General features: G+C 44.9%; 2 protein-coding genes across 2 annotated transcripts in view; both read right to left on the bottom strand.

Moving 5' to 3' along the window:
- Positions 1 to 24,705, bottom strand: part of LOC143276318 (uncharacterized) — a 492,860-nt gene that overhangs the window by 11,844 nt on the left and 456,311 nt on the right. The window lies entirely within an intron of this gene.
- LOC143276315 (nucleoporin NUP188-like) overlaps positions 1 to 24,705 on the bottom strand; it is a 115,932-nt gene that overhangs the window by 84,940 nt on the left and 6,287 nt on the right. Inside the window, exons 5-14 of the mRNA XM_076580820.1 lie at positions 21,883 to 21,963; positions 20,650 to 20,784; positions 17,344 to 17,403; positions 16,175 to 16,243; positions 12,925 to 12,972; positions 10,549 to 10,635; positions 9,021 to 9,097; positions 6,956 to 7,027; positions 6,232 to 6,271; positions 3,734 to 3,946 (exon numbers count right to left, since the gene is read on the bottom strand). Of these exons, the coding sequence (XP_076436935.1) occupies positions 3,734 to 3,946; positions 6,232 to 6,271; positions 6,956 to 7,027; positions 9,021 to 9,097; positions 10,549 to 10,635; positions 12,925 to 12,972; positions 16,175 to 16,243; positions 17,344 to 17,403; positions 20,650 to 20,784; positions 21,883 to 21,963 (882 nt within the window). The remainder of the gene's footprint in view (positions 1 to 3,733; positions 3,947 to 6,231; positions 6,272 to 6,955; positions 7,028 to 9,020; positions 9,098 to 10,548; positions 10,636 to 12,924; positions 12,973 to 16,174; positions 16,244 to 17,343; positions 17,404 to 20,649; positions 20,785 to 21,882; positions 21,964 to 24,705) is intronic.

Genomic DNA, 24,705 nt, shown 5'->3' with positions numbered 1-24,705 from the left:
TCGAACAGATCATCGTTTATCGCCCGGCTGACGGCAAAGAAGCCATGTCAGAGCTGAATATCCACCAGAAGAACTTTAAGTCATACATGTCTCGTTCAGTCCATGTAAAATCTAAATCAAGTCAAAAATATCTGTTTCCTTCAGGAGCTGAAAAAGAAAAATCCCAAGGCACATCTCTGGATATCTTCTCTGTATTACGTGGACAGGCAACATAATGCTTGCATCACATCTCGTTAAACTGTCTGTACATGCAGCATACACATTGCAGAACTGAACAAAAATGAAACTGCCAATTTTGCTAATCCTGAAACCATCGAAACTACATCTTGATCAGTTCATGGAAACGGCACTGCCAGAACCACTTCTGCTTATCTTCCAACAACCTTCAAATGACTCAGAGAGGTTTTTTTTCTTGTTTTTTTTTTTTCCCCTGATCTAGAAATTCAGTTTAACACTGTAGACTTACACTCTAGCGTACCTGGACACACAGAGTGCTGGTGGCCTAGTGGTTAACATGTCAGCACAGGAAGCAAGAAAATCTGCGCGCATGGGATTGAATCCCACTGATCAATATTTTTCTCACCCTCCAGTTAGTAGACCTCGAGCGATGGTCTGGATGCTAGTCATTCAGACAGACAATAAACCAAGGTCCTGTGTGAAGCACGCATGTAAATTAAAAGAACCTATGGCCGCAATGTTGTCCCTGGCAAAATTCTGTAGAAAAATCCACCTTGATACTATGACAGGACAGGGTTCCCAGGTGGTGGGCATGAAGCCAAAAAAGGACCTTTAAAGGACTTTATAAGGACCTCAAATCAGTTTAACTCTCTCCATACGAACGGCGAAAGAGACGACGTTAACAGCGTTTCACCCCAGTTACCATCATCAAAATATTGCAAGCGGAAGGCTCTTATACTGAAGAGGTGAATGTTGACAAAGAATACCACAATTCTGACAACGGAAGCTAAAGGTTGGGTCATTCAGACACCCACTGGACATCCGAGGGGTCTGTGTAGAGGAGAAGAGAGGACTGGCCGTACTGAGTGAGTTAAAAGGACCTTTGCCGACATGACTTTACAGTACACCCCAATCTATTTGACATGCAGAACAGCAGACACTTACCTCTCATAAACGGAAGAACAGCTAATCCCATTTGACTGTCGTATTTAGTCTTTGCAATTCACGTCACTGTAGGCTAGGCCTAAGCAAAGCAGCAGCAGCAGGCGTGACTCACAGCCACTGTACCACGCTTCGCGTCTGCCACCGAGCAGAAAGCGCACTACTGTTAGGGCCTAGGCCTATAGGCTGTATCCTCCTACAGTAAGTACTGAGTTTCAGACGATCGTGTCGGCATCTTTCAACGCGCTTTGCAACTTGCGGTTTTGGTGTCGAAGGTGTTTCAGTTTTGTTCTCGAGTCTCTTTCTCTTCATAAAACAGGACTTAACAGTACCTTTCAAAAATTAAAAGGACCTCCTGATGAGTTAAAAGGACCAACTTGCTGAATCAAAGCACTTAAAAGGCCTTTTGACCAAAATCCAATTCCTAAGGACTTAAAAGGACGTGAAAGGACCCTACGAACCTTGCAGGAAAACATATACACCTGCAAGCAAAAACAAGAGAGGCAAGGCCGTCAAGACTCACTTGTGATACACTTTAAAAAAAAAAACCCAAGCTTTTTATGTATTGAGTATAATTTCAAAATGTAATGTTTAAGATTGGAAAGATCAGTTTAAAGCAAATCAAGTCCCCCCTAGCATTAATTACAGAGTAATTTCCCTTTTTTACTATCTGCACCAAAACGTTTGCAAAATAAATAAAACTTCCATGCTTAGCAAAAGAAGTTCCTGTTTGAACAAAAAATGAAAATAATGACTGCTCTTGTTGTTGGGTCAGAATATCAGATCAAAGTGCCAAGTTCAGAGAATACAAAAAATATAAATATAACAGTAAATGCAGTTTGCATATAATTAGGCTTCATTTTTTTATTTTTTTGTGCCCATCCCAGAGGTGCAATATTGTTTTAAACAAGACGACCGGAAAGAACTGAATTTTTCCCATTTTTATGCCTAATTTGGTGTCAACTGACAAAGTATTTGCAGAGAAAATGTCAATGTTAAAGTTTACCACGGACACACAGACACACACACACACAGACAACCGAACACCGGGTTAAAACATAGACTCACTTTGTTTACACAAGTGAGTCAAAAATTTGTTTAGAAAGAAGGGAGGCCGCACTGAAGCAACATGCTCACCCTGAGGGAGACAGCAGCCCCGTTTCACACACAGAGAAACCTGCTGTGACATAGAGCAACACAACAGAACAACAACACAACGCTCACACAAAAGCCAGCGAAAGGATCCGAACCGAACACGTCATACAAGAGAACAACAACACTCACACTAGTGCCAGCGAACCAAGCACGTCATACAACAGAACAACAACACTCACACTAGTACCAGCGAACCTAGCATGTCATACAACAGAACAACAACACTCACATTAGTGCCAGCGAACCAAGCATGTCATACAACAGAACAACAACACTCACACTAGTACCAGCGAACCTAGCATGTCATACAACAGAACAACAACACTCACACTAGTGCCAGCGAACCGAGCACGTCATACAACAGAACAACAACACTCACACTAGTGCCAGCAAACCTAGCATGTCATACAACAGAACAACAACACACACACTAGTACCAGCGGACCTAGCATGTCATACAACAGAACAACAACACTCACATTAGTGCCAGCGAACCAAGTATGTCATACAACAGAACAACAACACTCACACCAGTGTCAGCGAACCAAGCATGTCATGCAACAGAACAACAACACTCACACTAGTGCCAGCGAACCTAGTATGTCATACAACAGAACAACAACACTCACACTAGCGCCAGCGAACCAAATATGTCATACAACAGAACAACAATCACACTAGTGCCAGCGAGCTGATTATGTCATACAACCGAACAACAAACATTATAGCGCCAGCAAACCAAGTATGTCATACAACAGAACAACAACAATCACACTAGCGCCAGCAAACCGAGTATGTCATACAACAGAATAACACAAAGCTCACACTGGTACAGGCGAAAGCATCCGAACCGAGCACGTCATACAACAGAACGACTACAAAACACTTACACTGGTAATGGCCAAAGAATCCGAACTGAGCAAGCCATATAACAGAACGACAGCACAACACTCACACTGGTACTGGCAAAAGGATCTGAATCGTGCATTTCATACGACGGGTGCAATAGCCGAATGGTTAAAGCGTTGGACTTTCAATCTGAGGGTCCCGGGTTTGAATCTCGTTGACGGCGCCTGGTGGGTAAAGGGTGGAGATTTTTCCGATCTCCCAGGTCAACATATGTGCAGACCCGCTAGTGCCTGAACCCCATTCGTGTGTATACGCAAGCAAAAGATCAAATACGCACGTTAAAGATCCTGTAATCCATGTCAGCGTTCGGTGGGTTATGGAAACAAGTACATACCCAGCATGCACACCCCCGAAAGCGGAGTATGGCTGCCTACATGGCAGGGTAAAAATGGTCATACACGTAAAAGCCCACTCGTGTATATATATACGAGTGAACGTGGGAGTTGCAGCCCACGAACAAAGAAGAAGAGCATTTCATACAACAGAACAACAAGATCCAAACCAAGCACAGCACGTCACACAACAGAACCGACAACAACACAACACTCACACTGGTGCCGGCAAACGGATCTGAACCCAGCATGTCGAGGAGCACACGGAAGGCGCCCAGCTGCAGCGCCACCTTTCCCAGGCGGCGTGTCTCGGCGGCCTCCCTGTGGTGCTGGTCTGGCGGCAGGTGGAAGTGGCGCACCATGGCCCAGGCCAGCAGAAGGGGCCCGTGCACCGCGTCCGACCCCAGGGAGCTCATCTCCGTCTGCACTGCCTGCGCAGGTAACGTACACTCTGTCCCTCTGTGTATACATGTATGTGTTTGTGGAGTGATGGCCTAGAGGCGATGCATCCGCCTGGGAAGTGAGAGAATCTGAGCGCGCTGGTTCGAATCCCAGCACAGTTGCCAGTATTCTCTCCCCCTCCACTAGACCTTGAGTGGTGGTCTGGACGCTAGTCATTTGAATGAGGAGATAAACGAAGGTCCCAGGTGCAGCATGCACTTAGCGCACGTAGAAGAACCCACGGCAAGAAAAGGGTTGTCCCTGGCAAAATTCCTTACAAAAATCCACTTTGATAGGAAAAACAAATTAAAAAAACAACAACTGCAGGCAGGAAAAAATACAAAATAAGAAAAAGGGTGGTGCTCTCAGTGTAGCAAATACACTCTTCCTGGGGAGAGCAGCCCAAATTTCACACAGAAAAAAAATTGTTGTGACGAAAAAGAGTAATACAATACAATACATTACAATAAAATGTTTGTTTGATTCAACTGAAGTAAATACAATACATTACAATAAAATGTTTGTTTGATTCAACTGAAGCTGCAGATTTACATAAGTAAGGCATTTCAATTCTTAAGATCATGTTACGAGGAAGGATAATGTTTAAAGGACAGTCGGCGTTGCGATGGCTCCCCAAGGATAACCACCCCCACACCCCCAAGGCTACAGCATTAAGAGCCAGTGAAATCTTCCTTCTGAGAGTCATAGTCCTTTACAAAAGACTAAGCTGCAAGTGAATCACCATTACTGTGGGGAAACCACTGGTCACACAGCTCTCATTCTGTTGTTGGGTGTTTGATAAAAGCAGACTGTTCTAGTACACATTTTGTCCGTAATGCCTGAATATGTAGCATACATTCTGTCCGTAATGCATGGATATGTAGCATACATTCTGTCCGTAATGCATGGAGATGTACACATTTTGTCCGTAATGCCTGAATAAGTAGCATACATTTTGTCCGTAATGCCTGAATATGTAGCATACATTCTGTCCGTAATGCATGGATATGTAGCATACATTCTGTCCGTAATGCATGGATATGTAGCATACATTCTGTCCGTAATGCATGGAGATGTTGTACACATTTTGTCCGTAATGCCTGAATAAGTAGCATACATTCTGTCCGTAATGCATGGATATGTAGCATACATTTTGTCCATAATGCCTGGAGATGTTGTACACATTTTGTCTGTAATGCCTGAATAAGTAGCATACATTCTGTCCGTAATGCATGGATATGTAGCATACATTCTGTCCGTAATGCCTGGAGATGTTGTACACATTTTGTCCGTAATGCCTGAATAAGTAGCATACATTCTGTCCGTAATGCATGGATATGTAGCATACATTCTGTCTGTAAAGCATGGATATGTAGAATACATTTTGTCCTTAATGCCTGGAGATGTTGTACACATTTTGTCCGTAATGCCTGAATATGTAGCATACATTCTGTCCGTAATGCATGGATATGTAGCATACATTCTGTCCGTAATGCATGGAGATGTTGTACACATTTTGTCCGTAATGCCTGAATAAGTAGCATACATTCTGTCCGTAATGCATGGATATGTAGCATACATTCTGTCCGTAATGCATGGAGATGTTGTACACATTTTGTCCGTAATGCCTGAATAAGTAGCATACATTCTGTCCGTAATGCATGGATATATAGCATACATTTTGTCCATAATGCCTGGAGATGTTGTACACATTTTGTCTGTAATGCCTGAATAAGTAGCATACATTCTGTCCGTAAAGCATGGATATGTAGAATACATTTTGTCCTTAATGCCTGGAGATGTTGTACACATTTTGTCCGTAATGCCTGAATATGTAGCATACATTCTGTCCTTCATGCCTGGATATGTAGCATATATTCTGTCCTTAATGCCTGGATATGTAGTAATGATTTTGTCTGTACTGCCTGAATCTGTACTGCTTGGATATGTAGCATACATTCTGTCCATAAGGCCTGGATATGTAGCATGCATTTTGTCTTTAATGCCTGGATACGTAATTAACATTTTGTCCTTAATGCCTGGATATGTTGTCCCGGATATGTAGTAATATTTTGTCTGTAATGCCTGGATATGTAATTAACATTTTGTCCATAATGCCTGGATATGTTGTCCCGGATATGTAGTAATATTCTGTCTGTAATGCCTGGATATGTAGCATACATTCTGCCCATACTGCCTGGATATGTAGCTAAATAAATGTTCGTTATCATTATCGTTAGAAAGCATGTTACACAGACAGAACAGTGAACCGTACCTCAAAGGTTTCCTTCTTGGACACTATGCCATGTGTGAGACTGGAAACAAATAAACGACAAGAATAAGAAATCAAGCAGGCATCCTGTCTTCGTGATTGTGAATGAGGGACTGCTGTGAAGACCATGCCTTTACAACTTGGACAACACGTGTATGCACTCACCCACACATGCACTCTCTCTCTCTCAAACACACAGTCACACATTTTTTTTCCTTTCTGATAAAAAACAAAACAAAAACTAACATTAATCAAAGTGGAAAGACCCCTAAAATTGAAGACTTTTAACACTCTGTCTCAGTCACTTTCACATACACACCCACATATTCACTGAAACACACACACACAATTTACACACACATGCTCTCTCTCTCTCTCTCTCTTTCTTTCACACATACACACTCCTCTCACACATATACACACTCTTCTCTCCCTCATTCTCACTCACACGCACACATATCCACACACATACACACTCTATTCCAAATATAAATGCACATGAGAAAACACACACACACACACACTCTCTCTCTCAAATATGTATAGGCATCCAAGAGAATACACCCACACACACCCAGAGAGTCACTGCTACAGATGGAACGATAAGAAAGCCGTAAGGGCAGAGTGAAAGGCTTGGAGGGATTGGCGAGGGGTGGTGTGGCGGTGGTTGGGGTTGCAGGGGTGAGTTCAAGAGAAGAGAGAGAGAGAGAGGGAGTGATGGGGGTACCTGCTATCTGTGACGCGCTGCATCGCTCTGCCCACATCCACCCCTTGCATGAGAATCACCATCTCCAGGTGTCTGCAACAATCCATCAATCATGGTTTGTAACAATCTGTCAATCATGTCTGCGACCATCCATCAATCATGGTTTGTAACAATCTGTCAATCATGTCTGCGACAATCCATCAATCATGGTTTGTTACAATCTGTCAGTCATGTCTGTAACAATCTGTCAATCATGTCTGCGACCATCCATCAATCATGGTTTGTTACAATCTGTCAATCATGTCTGTGACAATCCATCAATCATGGTTTGTTACAATCTGTCAATCATGTCTGCGACAATCCATCAATCATGGTTTGTAACAATCTGTCAATCATGTCTGCGACAATCCATCAATCATGGTTTGCAACAATCTGTCAATCATGTCTGTGACAATCCATCAATCATGGTTTGTAACAATATGTCAATCATGTCTGCGACAATCCACCAATCACGGTTTGTAACAATCTGTCAATCATGTCGGTGACAATCCATCAATCATGGTGTGTAACAATCTGTCAATCATGTCTGCGACAATCCACCAATCACGGTTTGTAACAATCTGTCAATCATGTCTGCGACAATCCATCAATCACGGTTTGTAACAATCTGTCAATCATGTCTGTAACAATCTGTCAATCATGTCTGCGACAATCCACCAATCATGGTTTGTAACAATCTGTCAATCATGTCTGCGACAATCCATCAATCATGGTTTGTAACAATCTGTCAATCATGTGACAATCCATCAATCATGGTTTGTAACAATCTGTCAATCATGTCTGTGACAATCCACCAATCACGGTTTGTAACAATCTGTCAATCATGTCTGCGACAATCCACCAATCACGGTTTGTAACAATCTGTCAATCATGTCTGCGACAATCCACCAATCACGGTTTGTAACAATCTGTCAATCATGACTGCGACAATCCACCAATCATGTCTGGAACAATCTGTCAATCATGATTGCAACAATTATCAGCAGTATATATATATCTAATAATGATAATAATTGATTGACTGATATGGAATAATACTAATGAGAGAAGAATGATAATGATAAACAGAAATAATAATGACAACAACAACAGTATACTGTGATGGCCTGGAGTGATGGCCTAGAGGTAACGCGTCTGCCTAGGAAGCGAGAGAATCTGAGCGCGCTGGTTCGAATCACGGTTCAGCCGCCAATATTTTCTCCCCCTCCACTAGACCCTTAGTGGTGGTCTGGACGGTAGTAATTCAGATGAGACTATAAACCGAGGTCCCGTGTGCAGCATGCACTTAGTGCACGTAAAAAAAGAACCCATGGCAACAAAAGGGTTGGTCCTGGCAAAATTCTGTAGTAAAATCCACTTTGATAGGGGAAAAACAAATAAAACTGCACGCAGGAAAAAATGCCAAAAAAAAAGAAAAAAAAAGAAAAAAAAAGAGGGTGGCGCTGTAGTGTAGTGACGTGCTCTCCCTGGGGAGAGCAACCCGAATTTCACACGGAGAAATCTGTTGTGATAAAAAGAAATACAAATACAAATATTGACACATAGTGCTTTCAAACCTCTAAAAGCACTTTACAACAATGTATCAATCGGACACAAAGCACACAAAGAACCCCCTCAACCTACACACACGCACACTGACACCCACCCAAGTCAAATCAAATTATGGTGCTTTGAGCCTTGCTGACCGCTGAGGCCATCTCAAGGCTATCACCACGTTAGCTTCTACTTCAAGCCAGGGGTAAAAAGTGTACAAAAAAACCCCTAATCACTGCTTCAAATCTTTTCACTCAAAAAATTTTTTTTAATCTTCCAGAGTTTAAAACATTCAAATCTGATTTGAAAAAACAACAAAACAAACAAACAAACAAACAACAACAACAAAAAAAAACACACACAGACACTCACACACACCCTGCATTAACCAGACACCCCCACATACCCTGCATTAAACAGACACCCCCACATACCCTGCATTAAACAGACACCCCTACACACCCTGCATTAACCAGACACCATGGAAACTCACCTGATCCTATGGATGTACTTTTCTGTTGACTCATCCAGCAGATGCTTGTAGGTCTGGTACCGACCAAAGCCATGTTTCTGCACATGGCAACCACACCTCAACATCTGGGTTGCAGGAGCAATCGTAGCAACTTTAAGTTTGATCGAGTAAAGAACTTTCTTCTTCTTCTTCTGCGTTCGTGGGCCGTAGCTCCCACGATTGCTCATATGTACACGAGTGGGCTTTTACGTGTATGACCGTTTTTACCCCGCCATGTAGGCAGCCATACTCCGTTTTCGGGGGTGTGCATGCTGGGTATGTTCTTGTTTCCATAACCCACCGAACGCTGACATGGATTACAGGATCTTTAACGTGCGTATTTGATCTTCTGCTTGCATATACACACAAAGGGGGTTCAGGCACTCGCAGGTCTGCACATATGTTGACCTGGGAGATCGTAAAAATCTTCACCCTTCACCCACCAGGCGCCGTCACTGTGATTCGAACCCGGGACCCTCAGACTGACAGTCCAACGCTTTAACCACTCGGCTATTGCGCCCGTCTGAAGAACTTTCCAGTCTAAGGTTCTGTTGCATAAAGCGATCTCAGCAGTATTACTTGATGGGTGCAACAGCTGAGTGGTTAAAATGTAGGACTTTCAATCTGAAAGTCCCAGGTTCAAATCCTGGTCATGATGCCCGGTGAGTTGAATAAAAGGTGGTGATTTTTCTGCTCCCGCAGGTCAAGAGACGGGCAGACCTGCAACTGCCTGAACCCGCTTTGTGTGTATATGCATGCAGAAGATCAAATCAAATACAAAAGATAAAGATCCTTAATCCACGTCGGCATTCAGTGTGTTGTGTTAACTCTGCACGCATATCCCCCCACCCCCTCCCCTACAATGGATTTGCTGGACTTGGCGTTCCGATTAAGTGATGGCATCTCAGGGTTTTAAACTGATCTAACGTGTTTGTGGAAATAAGTGTAGAACTCATTTATGTAAGTGCATTTAGATGCACCACAAAGCATACATGCGATGAACATAACTAGCGGTGTGAACATTTTAAATGGACATGACAGTCATTTTGTGGTTAACCCCCACCCATCCCCCACCTTTCTACCGATACACACACCAATGTCTATGTGCCAATGATTGTGCTAATGATTGTTGGGTCACGGTTAAGTATGTGTAATTAAAAAGACATTTCAACAAAACATCAAACCTTTTTTTTCTAAAAGGTAAAATGTGAACATTGCTCTATCTTGTAAATGGTTTTCTTTCTTTCCTTCCACAAGGCCTGTTCAGTTGTCAGTCTCACCTTCATCGGAAAACCATACATTCATATTCAATTCCTCTCTCTCTCTCTCTCTGACATTCCTCATGTTTGCCTGCATGTACACACAGGCACACATGTACGTGCACACTCACCTACACACCACACACACGCACATCCCATACACATAGGCGCACACACACCACAAGCACACACATACACGCTAACAACACACAAGCACACATCACACACACACACCATACACACACACACACCTTGAACACCTGGAAGTAGGCCAGCAGTGTGTTGCCCTTCATAGCACTGTCCTTGTGAACCATCAGTCCCATCTCCAACAACTCACACTGCAACACACACAAAGTGCATTCAAGGGTGTGTACACATTCATACACATTGGTGGAGCGATGGCCTAGAGGTAACGCGTCCGCCTAGGAAGCGAGAGGATCTGAGCGCGCTGGTTCGAATCACGGCTCAGCCGCCGATATTTTCTCCCCCTCCACTAAACCTTGAGTGGTGGTCTGGACGCTAGTCATTCGGATGAGACGATAAACCGAGGTCCCGTGTGCAGCATGCACTTAGTGCATGTAAAAGAACCCACGGCAACAAAAGGGTTGTTCCTAGCAAAATTCTGTAGAAAAATCCACATCGATAGGAAAAACAAATAAAACTGCATGCAGGAAAAAAAAAAAAAATGGGTGGCGCTGTAGTGTAGTGACGCGCTCTCCCTGGGGAGAGCAGCCAGAATTTCACACAGAGGAATCTGTTGTGATAAAAAGAAATACAAATACAAAATACAAATTGAGAGGAAGGCGGCAGAATGGTGGCGCACTGAAAAAGATCCCACAGCAGCGAAAGTGTTCTCCTCTGGCAAAATTCTGTAGAAGAAATACACTATTGATAGGTATACAAATAATTTATTTATACACATGCACTCAAGATCTGACTAGCGTGTTGGGTTATGCTGCTGTCAGGCGTCTGCCTAGTAGATGTGGTGTGGCACATATGGATTTGTCCGAACACAGTTACGCCTCCTTGAGAAACTGAAACTGAGACTCACACACAACATGGATGTTTATACATTACACTGCAGCACACACACAATGTGTTCATGGATGTTTATACATTACACTGCAGCACACACACACAATGTGTTCATGGATGTTTATACATTACACTGCAGCACACACACAATGTGTTCATGGATGTTTATACATTACACTGCAGCACACACACAATGTGTTCATGGATGTTTATACATTACACTGCAGCACACACACAATGTGTTCATGGATCTTATACATTACAATCACACACACTGCAGCACACACACAATGTGTTCATGGATCTTTATACATTACACTGCAGCACACACACAATGTGTTCATGGATGTTTATACATTACACTGCAGCACACACACAATGTGTTCATGGGTGTTTATACATTACACTGCAGCACACACACAATGTGTTCATGGATGTTTATACATTACACTGCAGCACACACACAATGTGTTCATGGATGTTTATACATTACACTGCAGCACACACACAATGTGTTCATGGATGTTTATACATTACACAGCAGCACCCACACAATGTGTTCATGGATGTTTATACATTACACTGCAGCACACACACAATGTGTTCATGGACGTTTATACATTACATTGAGTTGTCCATGACAACTCATCAAAAGCAGAAATTCATGGCAGTTGCCTTGATCCAAGTCTGAGACTAAAGCAGCTGAAAGACAGACCACACTTCAAACATCCATACTCCATGAAAGAAAAAACGGCAGCATATGTTTGTGTTCAGTACTGAAACTGACGAGAAAGAATATTTTTGTGCTAGAAAGACATACTAGAAAGTGTATAACGATGGTCAAGTTCTCAAAAAAAAAAAAAAAAAAAATCCATTTCGCTTGACAGGCCTCATAGCCTTTGTGGCCATCAAGGCAGTGAATTCACATCCACTGCGTCTAGGGCTCGCCACTGAATCACACAAGTCCAATGCCGAACCGATTCTGCCACAGACGGCACCACATACTGCCCTGTTCTAAGTCACATTGAATAATTCCACTGAATAATCGAATACAGATAAAACATATGCATAAAAATATACGCATACACCTCACACATGATGTGCTGTATGTTAAAGAAGAAAACAAAACTCCTGTAGATAATCAGACAGACCTAAGACATGGAGGAAGGTGGAAGAATGGAAAATCAAACCGAGTGTCTAGTCTTTCGACTGAGACGATAAATCAAGGTCCTCTGTGCAGCACGCACTTGGCGCACTGAAACAAAACCCATGGCAATGACAGTATTGTCCTCTGGAAAAATTCATGCAAAAAGCAATCCACTTTGATAGATACACAAATATATGAGCATCCACTCAAGGCCTGAAAATTGCGTTGGGTTATGCTGCTGTCAGGCATCTGCCTAGCAGATGTGGTGTAGCGCGTATGGATTTGTCCGAATGCAGTGATGCCTCCTTGAGAAACTGAAACTAAGACTCTAAGTCACAGGCTTCCTGCTACACATAGCTTGTGCTGCAGTTTGTTCCACATTGTTACAGTCCTCACACACACACACACACACACACACACAGAGCCACCCAAACACGATGCCTACCTGCTCCTTGAGGTTCTGAATCACCCAGGCCTGCACCTGAACGTTGGTCTGAAAATCAAAACCACTGCGGCAATCATCAACATTTTTTTCATTTTTATTTTATCTTTTCATTCTATCATTCTGCATATCAGACTCATTATTCTACCTCTTCTCACTTTCTCTTTCTGTCTTCAACATCAACTTTGTTGTGAAAGTACAATATTAGGAGGTAAAAGAAACAGAAAAAAAAATTAACAAAATAAAAAGAGACAGTCAAAAACTAGCAAACTGGACCCATAGCTGGAAAACCGTAACATTCAACCTTATCAACCTCGCGCTGGGACTATACGGCGTAGGGGCGCTTCCCCCAGGTGGCGGATGGGGGAGCCCTCCCTTTGGGGGGTGCACCAAATGATATGGAATAAGGTGCCGTGGACCCACATAGTCTAGGAGAAGGACAACTCTGATTTCAAACCCGGGCAGATGGAGTCCGTTAGCCTCAGCAGGCAGTCCTTCCAAGAGAAGGAAAACTCCCCAGAGAAAACCCGGCCAACTGTAAACCGTTACCAGAACAGGAGATCACCGAAGACGGTGCCACAGTGGCCTCTCTAAGGGGCATGATCTAGTCAAAACTGGCTGTGCATGCACTCTACGACACATGGCTATGCAGACGACGACAACCTTATCAACAAATGAAAGTACAACGTTAGGTGGTAAAAATAAAACCAAAGAACAGACAGACAATGAAGACAAGCTGTGCACACAGCTGGAAAACCATGGCAGTCAATCTGCCCTCACTCTCCAACACAAATGTCTCCCGCATACCATCTTTCTTAAACCCTCCTCACCTAAATGTATGATAGCTGTGTCCGACTGCGACCATCAGAACAGCAGAGGAAGCAACTGCTGTCCAGACTCTCTGGGGTAGAATTTGATTATAGTGGAGAGTGTCTTGCCCAAGTTACATCCCCACTCTCTTGGCCAGGACTGCTGGTCCCCAAAGGCCAGATAGCTTCCAAGGCTGTAGCACTATGAGCTAGTTAAGTCTGCCTCCTAGTTTGAGATTCATAGACTTTCACAAAAGACTAAGCTGTCATCATCATCATCATCAGCATGGCCTGGCTTCGCTGACGAAGATCTAGGAAGGGCGTTGTCCACGTCTGATGCAGGCACGCTCATGGCTGACAAGGCCAATGCGGGAAAAGCAGAGTCGGCCGCAGCGGTTGCAAGGGAAAGTCTGGTCTGGGTTCGCGGCTGCAGCGTCGTGGTTCTTCGCCAGGTCTCTCGATCAGCGGCTACTGCGGACCACTGGCGATGGTCAATGTGACAGGCACCGAGAGCTTTCTTCAAGGAGTCTTTGTATCTCTTCTTGGGTGCTCCTCTGTCACGGTGGCCAGTGGACAGTTCACCATACAGCGCAATCTTGGACAGGCGGTGGTCCTCCATCCTGGACACGTGCCCTGCCCAATGTAGCTGGGTCTTTAGCAGCACTGCCTAGATGCTGATAGTCTTTGCCTGCTCCAGGACCTCGACATTTGTGATGTAGTCACTCCAGTGGATGCTGAGGATGGTGCGAAGGCAGCGCTGGTGAAAGCGATCAAGCAGTCGTATGTGGTGCCGGTAGGTGACCCAGGTTTCGGAGCCATACAACAGGGTGGGCAGTACAACAGCTCTGTACACGCCTTTCTGTAAGCTTGTGTCAATCCCTGCCTGAATATGTCCAAGTTTTTCCTCTCAGCAAACACATTCCTTCCACCCCTGTTCACAAAACTGCTGTACTTCCGTCTCTCTCTCTCCCCTATGTTCCAAGAAAATTCTATGTCAACCCATGTCTCTTCCAAGTGGCCAAAGTGATGACAAGCTAAAGTAACAACACAATGAAGAATTTATCCATGTATTCATACAAAACCTTTAAGAGGCACTGTAATGCTGCTGATAATGAAGCAGATAACTGTTCCTGAATGCTTTAATTATGATACTGATTTATGTAATCCATGTATTCATACAAAACCTTTAGGAGGCACTGTAATGCTGCTGATAATGAAGCAGATAATTGTTCCTGAATGCTTTAATTATGATACTGATTTATGTAATCCATGTATTCATACAAAACCTTTAGGAGGCACTGTAATGCTGCTGATAATGAAGCAGATAATTGTTCCTGAATGTTTTAATTATGATACTGATTTATGTAATCAGTGCAATATAATGCCTGCAATTTCTGTACTTTAGTGTTTGCTGTAATAAATTTTGTTTTGTACTTGGATCCCCTTCAGAGGGGGCTGTGGCTTCAATGCCCTGACCCCTCAATCATCCCCTTCGTACCATGACGAAGGTGGCAGAATGGTTAAGACACCAACACGGTGTCCGTGAGGGTCTGGGTGCGATTCCTCCTCTGGCTCTTTCTCTTTAACTCTCTCCATACGAACGGCGAAAGAGACGACGTTAACAGCGTTTCACCCCAATTACCATCATCAAAATATTGCAAGCGGAAGGCTCTTGTACTGAAGAGGTGAATGTTGACAAAGAATACCACAATTCTGACGACGGAAGCTAAAGGTTGGGTCATTCAGACACCCACTGGACATCCGAGGGGTCCATGTAGAGGAGAAGAGAGGACTGGCCGTACTGAGTGAGTTAATTTGACGAGGAAATCAAACTGAGCATCGGTCATCTGGATGAGACAATACACCAAGGTCCTGTTTGCAGCACGCACTTGGCACAGTGGAAAAAGGACCCACAGCCAGAACAGGGCAAAACCCTCTGGCAAAATTCTGTTGAAGAAACCCGCTCTGATAGGTACACAATTACACCACTCGTGTGCATACGAGTGACCGCAGAAGAAGAAGAAGAGTGTACACGTTTAATTGTTGTCATGGATAGCATGTAAGCGTGTGTGTGTGTTTGTGTGGCTGCTGTTTTTCTAATTTCAGCTGACCTTCTAAAGAAAATCAGATTTCTGTCGCTCAGTAATTGTGATTCTGATCAATGCTTGTGTGCTATTCATTGCCAAAATAACTTGACAGAACTGAGTGCTTTGCGTTTTTGATTCATTTTGCCAGTTTCTAATGAAATAATGCCATTGAAATGTGAAAAAAAACACAAAAAACCCCCCCAAAAAAACCACAATTACATACACATGCACTCAAGGCCTGACTATGTGCGTCGGGTTATGCTGCTAGTCACATTATGCTGAGCAGGTGCGGCGTAGTGTATGAGGATTTGTTTGAACGCAGAAAAGCCTCCTTGAGAAACTGAAAGTGAAACGTACCATGAGACTGCCATGTCTGTCCTGGGAAGGGGGCGGGGTTTCACAGACAGCCGTCAGCTGTTTCAGGATCTGTCGTCACACCAGCAGATTGTTTTTCAAGTATGAATGAATGAATGAAATTTATAAGGGGTGTGTAAAATTCTCCATACTAATGTTGTGTGTTCACAGCCCAACCAACACGCAAAACACACAGAGACATGAACAGTAAGAAACAATCAAATGCTTACACAGCAGACAACACACACACACAAAGTATACACTCACAGACACCAACTCACACACACACACACTTACACACATACTCACACACATGCACACAACGCAACTGACTTAGTGGGGTAGGAAAAAGTGCAAGACTTTGGCTAACATTGAAAGTAAGCTTTGGCTAACATTGAAAGTAAGCTTTCTTGAAGAGAGCAAGAGAAGACATTTCTCTGATGTTCTCTGGGATCAAACTCCAAAGAGAAGGACCAACACACCTGAAGGTATACCGTAAAGTTCGGTCTATAAGCCGCGACTTTTTCTCCCAGCTTCAACCTCTGCAGCTTATACAATGATGCGGCTTATCTGAGGGTTTTAACGATCCCGGGAGTGTCGAGTGAATAGTCCTTCACCAAAACTGGCTGTTTATGACGAGCAAGCTTTGCTGAAGTCTGTCATTGGATCCTGACAGCATGGGAGAAACTAAAGCAGTCCACCATTATCAATGGATTTCGTACGGCTGGACTGCGTGCTGCAGCAGACGACAGTGCAAGCAACGAACCAGCAGCGACCTCCACCTTGCGTTCATGTTCATCAAGTGAAAACGAGGCTGAAGTCAGTGACAAGATGGTCAGGCATCTGCTTGGCAGATGTGGTGTAGCGTATATGTATATGTCCAATCGCAGTGACGCCTCCTTGAGCTACTGAAACTGAAACTGAAACTATTGCCAGCAAACAGCATCAACATTACATAAACAAAGAAAAATAATCAGACGATGCCAATGAAAATGTGCGATGAATGTCAAAAGTGATTTAACTGAAACACATGGACAGAAATGTAACTTGAAACATACAATGAAAACTGTACCTGTAACATAAAATGTCAAGTATAAACACAAAAAAATTTAACTTGCAAAAATATAGGAAGGGAGGAAGAGAAAGGAAAAGAAACGGCAGTTGATCCATACCTTGTCTTGAAGGCTTTCACCGTTGTCTTGAACTTCCTTGCAGAACTTGCTGTACACATCCTGCATCAATCAATCAATCAATCAATCATTCGCAAATCAATTTATCACAAATCATTCAATCAGTTAATCACTTCATAATGATGATATCATTCTGGCTGAAAATGTTACGTGAGAATTTCAGACCCTATCAAACAGTGAAATCATCTTCCTCTGCGTTCACTCGTATGTACACAAGTGGGCTTTTATGTGTATGACCGTTTTTACCCCGCCATGTAGGCAGCCATACTCCGTTTTTGGGGGTGTGCATGCTGGGTATGTTCTTGTTTCCATAACCCACCGAACGCTAACATGGACTACAGGATCTTTAACGTGCGTATTTGATTTTCTGCTTGCATATACACACGAAGGGGGTTCAGGCACTAGCAGGTCTGCACATATGTTGACCTGGGAGATCGTAAAAATCTCCACCCTTTACCCACCAGGCGCCGTCACCGTGATTCGAACCCGGGACCCTCAGACTGACAGTCCAACGCTTTAACCACTCGGCTACTGCGCCCGTCAAACAGTGAAATGAAACGATCATCATACTGACATAGATGAGGAGGGCAGAGGAGTATAGACAGGGAAGGAAAGAGAAGCTGTCCAAATTGGAGTCAACCCCTCCCCACCCCACCCCCCTCTCCACTCCCCCCGCTGCTGAAAACGAAGCAGCTGTGATAGAGGTGGAGCTGAAGGGTAACAAACAAAACACTGATTCAAATGGTGCAGACAGCATGTACATATGTGTGTGTGTGTGTGTGTGTGTGTGTGTGTGTGTGTGTGTGTTTACACATGTTAACCCCTTGAATACCGGGGAAAAAAAAAAAAAAGCAGAAAGTGGTGTTTCAAGTTTCAGCCATGCACACTCACCTGATAGGGGTAGTCCTGGGTGATACACACCTGTCCGCACTCACCTGATAGGGGTGGTGGTGGGTGACACACACCTGTCCACACTCACCTGATAGGGGTGGTGGTGGTGGGTGATTCACACCTGTCCACACTTACCTGATAGGGGTGGTGGTGGTGGGTGATACACACCTGTCCGCACTCACTTGATAGGGGTGGTGGTGGTGGGTGACACACACCTGTCCACACTCACTTGATAGGGGTGGTGGTGGGTGATACACACCTGTCCACACTCACTTGATAGGGGTGGTGGTGGTGGGTGACACACACCTGTCCGCACTCACCTGATAGGGGTGGTGGTGGGTGATACACACCTGTCCACACTCACTTGATAGGGGTGGTGGTGGGTGATACACACCTGTCCACACTCACTTGATAGGGGTGGTCCTGAGTGATACACACCTGTCCACACTCACCTGATAGGGGTGGTGGTGGGTGATACACACCTGTCCACACTCACTTGATAGGGGTGGTGGTGGGTGATACACACCTGTCCACACTCACCTGATAGGGGTGGTGGTGGGTGATACACACCTGTCCACACTCACTTGATAGGGGTGGTGGTGGGTGATACACACCTGTCCACACTCACTTGATAGGGGTGGTCCTGGGTGATACACACCTGTCCACACTCACCTGATAGGGGTGGTGGTGGGTGATACACACCTGTCCGCACTCACCTGATAGGGGTGGTCCTGGGTGATACACACCTGTCCACACTCACCTGATATGGGTGGTGGTGGGTGATACACACCTGTCCGCACTCACCTGATAGGGGTGGTGGTGGGTGACACATATCTGTCCACACTCACTTGATAGGGGTGGTGGTGGGTGATACACACCTGTTCACAGTTACCTGATAGGGGTGGTGGTGGGTGATACACACCTGTTCACAGTTACCTGATAGGGGTGGTGGTGGGTGATACACATCTGTCCGCACTCACCTGATAGGGGTGGTGGTGGGTGATACACACCTGTCCGCACTCGCCTGATAGGGGTGGTGGTGGGTGATACACACCTGTTCACAGTTACCTGATAGGGGTGGTGGTGGGTGATACACATCTGTCCGCACTCACCTGATAGGGGTGGTGGTGGGTGATACACACCTGTCCGCACTCGCCTGATAGGGGTGGTGGTGGGTGATACACACCTGTTCACAGTTACCTGATAGGGGTGGTGGTGGGTGATACACATCTGTCCGCACTCACCTGATAGGGGTGGTGGTGGGTGATACACACCTGTCCACACTCACTTGATAGGGGTGGTGGTGGGTGATACACACCTGTTCAGTTACCTGATAGGGGTGGTGGTGGGTGATACACACCTGTTCACAGTTACCTGATAGGGGTGGTGGTGGGTGATACACACCTGTTCACAGTTACCTGATAGGGGTGGTGGTGGGTGATACACATCTGTCCGCACTCACCTGATAGGGGTGGTGGTGGGTGATACACACCTGTCCGCACTCACCTGATAGGGGTGGTCCTGGGTGACACACACCTGTCCACACTCACCTGATAGGGGTGGTGGTGGGTGATACACACCTGTCCACACTCACCTGATAGGGGTGGTGGTGGGTGATACACACCTGTCCGCACTCACCTGATAGGGGTAGTGGTGGGTGACACATATCTGTCCACACTCACTTGATAGGGTTGGTGGTGGTGGGTGATACACACCTATCCACACTCACCTGATAGGGGTGGTGGTGGGTGATACACACCTGTCCGCACTCACCTGATAGGGGTGGTGGTGGGTGACACATATCTGTCCACACTCACTTGATAGGGTTGGTGGTGGTGGGTGATACACAACTGTCCACACTCACCTGATAGGGGTGGTGGTGGGTGATACACACCTGTCCGCACTCACCTGATAGGGGTGGTGGTGGGTGACACACACCTGTCCACACTCACCTGATAGGGGTGGTGGTGGGTGATACACACCTGTCCACACTCACCTGATAGGGGTGGTGGTGGGTGACACACACCTGTCCGCACTCACCTGATCGGGGTGGTGGTGGGTGACACATATCTGTCCACACTCACCTGATAGGGTTGGTGGTGGTGGGTGATACACACCTGTCCACACTCAACTGATAGGGGTGGTGGTGGGTGATGAAAAAAGAAAAAAGAAAAAAAAAAGTAGCGCTCTCAGTGTAGCAACAAGCTCTCCCTGGGGACAGCAGCCTGAACTTCACACAGAGAAATCTGTTGTGACAGAGTAATACAATGCACACCTGTGGTGGGTGACACATATCTGTCCACACTCACCTGATAGGGGTGGTGGTGGGTGACACATATCTGTCCGCACTCACCTGATAGGGGTGGTGGTGGGTGACACATATCTGTCCACACTCACCTGATAGGGGTGGTCCTGGGTGCGGTGGACCAGCATGTGGTGCAGGCATCGCAGGAGGTAGAGGCGCTCGGTGAAGTAGAAGTCCCGGATCTTCAGCATCAGGGCCTGGCAGTGCCGCTCGTGGCTCAGCACTTGCTGTCAACACAGCCACGTGTGTGACGGTCAGTCAGCGGTCAACACAGCCACGTGTGTGACGGTCAGTCAGCGGTCAACACAGCCACGTGTGTGACGGTCAGTCAGCGGTCAACACAGCCATGTGTGTGACGGTCAGTCAGTGGTCAACACAGCCACGTGTGTGACGGTCAGTCAGAGGTCAACACAGCCACGTGTGTGACGGTCAGTCAGCGGTCAACACAGCCACGTGTGTGATGGTCAGTCAGTGGTCAACACAGCCACATGTGTGACGGTCAGTCAGTGGTCAACACAGCCACGTGTGTGACAGTCAGTCAGTGGTCAACACAGCCACGTGTGTGATGGTCAGTCAGTGGTCAACACAGCCAAGTGTGTGACGGTCAGTCAGCGGTCAACACAGCCACGTGTGTGACGGTCAGTCAGTGGTCAACACAGCCATGTGTGACGGTCAGTCAGTGGTCAACACAGCCACGTGTGTGACGGTCAGTCAGTGGTCAACACAGCCATGTGTGTGACAGTCAGTCAGTGGTCAACACAGCCACGTGTGTGATGGTCAGTCAGTGGTCAACACAGCCAAGTGTGTGACGGTCAGTCAGCGGTCAACACAGCCACGTGTGTGACGGTCAGTCAGTGGTCAACACAGCCATGTGTGTGACGGTCAGTCAGTGGATGGTAGTTGCCTCCTCTGCTGTCCTGATGGTCACAGTCAGATTCTACTGACTACCATATATACAGTCTCTTGTTAAATTATCATAATATAAATAATAATAATAATAATGATGATGGACATTCACAATGCGCGTTTATTCCACAAATACCACTCAGAGCGCTTTATATTTCACCCCCCCCCCCCCACCTTCCCTAACACACACATGCACACAGAAACAAGTCCCAGAATACACTCGCACAACTGAACATTGGAAACCAACCACATACCCATGACGCCCTCTAGAAAACACATCTCTGTAGCATGCACTAGAGCATGCACACACTCACATGAACACACACAGACACTTGCAAGCATCCCGCCACACAGAAATGGCAATGATCTACCACTACTGTAACTACTGGTGACACCACTAGCATCACTGTCAGTCTGACCTTAAGGGTTTTCTTGGAGCCTCTGTAGTCATTGAAGAGGAAGGCGCAGAAGAGGTCATGACACAGCACTTCCGATACATCCTGTGAGCAGAACACACACATCGCTGTTGTTTAGGTCATCTCACGGAGTTCCACCATCAGTATATACTGGTACTTAGTTTTCTTTAAAAAAAAAAAAAATCAAAAGATGAAAAAAAAGGGGACAAATTCAATGGCAACATAATATGTAAATAATGAATGAGCATCTGCACATGCTTTTACTATGAAAACATGCAAGCATTCATACACAGTCACACACAAGTATACACATATATATATATATATATATATATATATATATATATAAGGAAATTTTCTATCTAAAATTACGTTTAAATAATATACTTAACCGTGACCCAACTAGTGCAGACTCCGGCAGGGGTCTGACATTCCTGTCCTGTGCAAACTACTATCCCGCCTATGCAGAGAAAACGAAAGCAACTACGGCCGATAACCTCCCGGAAGTAGGTAACCTCCCCTTTGTCCCGCTGCCTAGCATTTTTCATTATTTTCATCATTATCAAAATCACCATCATCATTATTATCATTACTATTGTATATTATATATGATCCCCGTCCCTGCCCAGCCACTAGTGCCAGGGGTATGTACATCAGGCTGACACTTCATTCAGTAAAAACACACACACACAAGCATGCACACACAACTAACACTGTAATAGTCAAAGAAATGAAAGTGTATAATCACGGAGAGAGGAACTTAAAACAGAAGAAGGAATCAACAAGGAGAGGTTTCTTCACATTCCATCACTGAACCAGAACAAATTACAGCCTGCATGGTTATGTTTTACAGTTCTACACTCATACATATATATACATACATCTATCACAATTAGACCATTGGCACACACACACACACATTACATCACTACAGTTAGTTCAATACTTTCACACTCAAATATATACTTTCACCACAATCAGACCTGTGGCACACACAGAACCTGCTGAGTTTGAGCACCGCATGAATCATACCAAGAACTTGCTGAGTTTGAGCACAAACATGAATCATACCAAGAACGTGCTGAGTTTGAGCACCACATGAATCATTTGAAGAACGTGCTGAGTTTGAGCACCACAACAATCATACCAAGAACTTGCTGAGTTTGAGCACAAACATGAATCATACCAAGAACATTCTGAGTTTGAGCATCACATCAATCATACCAAGAACGTGCTGAGTTTGAGCACCACATCATTCACACCAAGAACATGCTGAGTTTGAGCATCACATCATTCACACCAAGATTATGCTGACTTTGAGCACCACAATCATACCAAGAACGTGCTGAGTTTGAGCACCACACCAATCATACCAAGAACGTGCTGAGTTTGAGCACCACAACAATCATACCAAGAACTTGCTGAGTTTGAGCACAAACATGAATCATACCAAGAACTTGCTGAGTTTGAGCACCACATCAATCATACCAAGAACGTGCTGAGTTTGAGCACCACACCAATCATACCAAGAACGTGCTGAGTTTGAGCACCACATCATTCACACCAAGAACATGCTGAGTTTGAGCACCACATCAATCATACCAAGATTTTGCTGAGTTTGAGCACCACATCAATCATACCACCAAGAACATGCTGAGTTTGAGCATCACATCATTCACACCAAGAACGTGCTGAGTTTGAGTACCACACCAATCATACCAAGAACATGCTGAGTTTGAGCACCACATCATTCACACCAAGAACGTGCTGAGTTTGAGCACCACATGAATCATTCAAAGAATGTGCTGAGTTTGAGCACCACAACAGTCATACCAAGAACTTGCTGAGTTTGAGCACCACATGAATCATACCAAGAACGTGCTGAGTTTGAGCACCACATCATTCACACCAAGAACATGCTGAGTTTGAGCACCACACCAATCATACCAAGAACTTGCTGAGTTTGAGCACCACACCAATCATACCAAGAACATGCTGAGTTTGAGCACCACATCATTCACACCAAGAACTTGCTGAGTTTGAGTACCGCACCAATCATACCAAGAACTTGCTGAGTTTGAGCACCACATGAATCATTCAAAGAATGTGCTGAGTTTGAGCACCACAACAGTCATACCAAGAACTTGCTGAGTTTGAGCACCACATGAATCATACCAAGAACGTGCTGAGTTTGAGCTCCACATCATTCACACCAAGAAAGTGCTGAGTTTGAGCACCACATCATTCACACCAAGAACGTGCTGAGTTTGAGTACCGCACCAATCATACCAAGAACTTGCTGAGTTTGAGCACCACAACAGTCATACCAAGAACTTGCTGAGTTTGAGCACCACATGAATCATACCAAGAATGTGCTGAGTTTGAGCACCACATCATTCACACCAAGAACGTGCTGAGTTTGAGCATCACATCATTCACACCAAGAACTCACTGACTTTGAGCACCACACCAATCATACCAAGAACATGCTGAGTTTGGGCATCACATAATTCACACCAAGAACGTGCTGAGTTTGAGCACCTCACCAATCATACCAAGAACGTGCTGAGTTTGAACACCACACCAATCATACCAAGAACGTGCCGAGTTTGATCACCACACCAATCATACCAAGAACTTGCTGAGTTTGAGCACAAACATGAATCATACCAAGAAAGTGCTGAGTTTGAGCACCACATCATTCACACCAAGAACATGCTGAGTTTGAGCATCACATCATTCACACCAAGAACTTACTGACTTTGAGCACCACACAAATCATACCAAGAAAGTGCTGAGTTTGAGCATCACATCATTCACACCAAG

Source organism: Babylonia areolata, chromosome 31 (assembly GCF_041734735.1).
Source record: "Babylonia areolata isolate BAREFJ2019XMU chromosome 31, ASM4173473v1, whole genome shotgun sequence".
NCBI classification, from domain to species: Eukaryota; Metazoa; Mollusca; class Gastropoda; order Neogastropoda; family Buccinidae; genus Babylonia; species Babylonia areolata.
The sequence above is the reverse complement of the archived record's forward strand: the minus strand, read 5'-3'. Positions and strand labels throughout refer to the sequence as shown.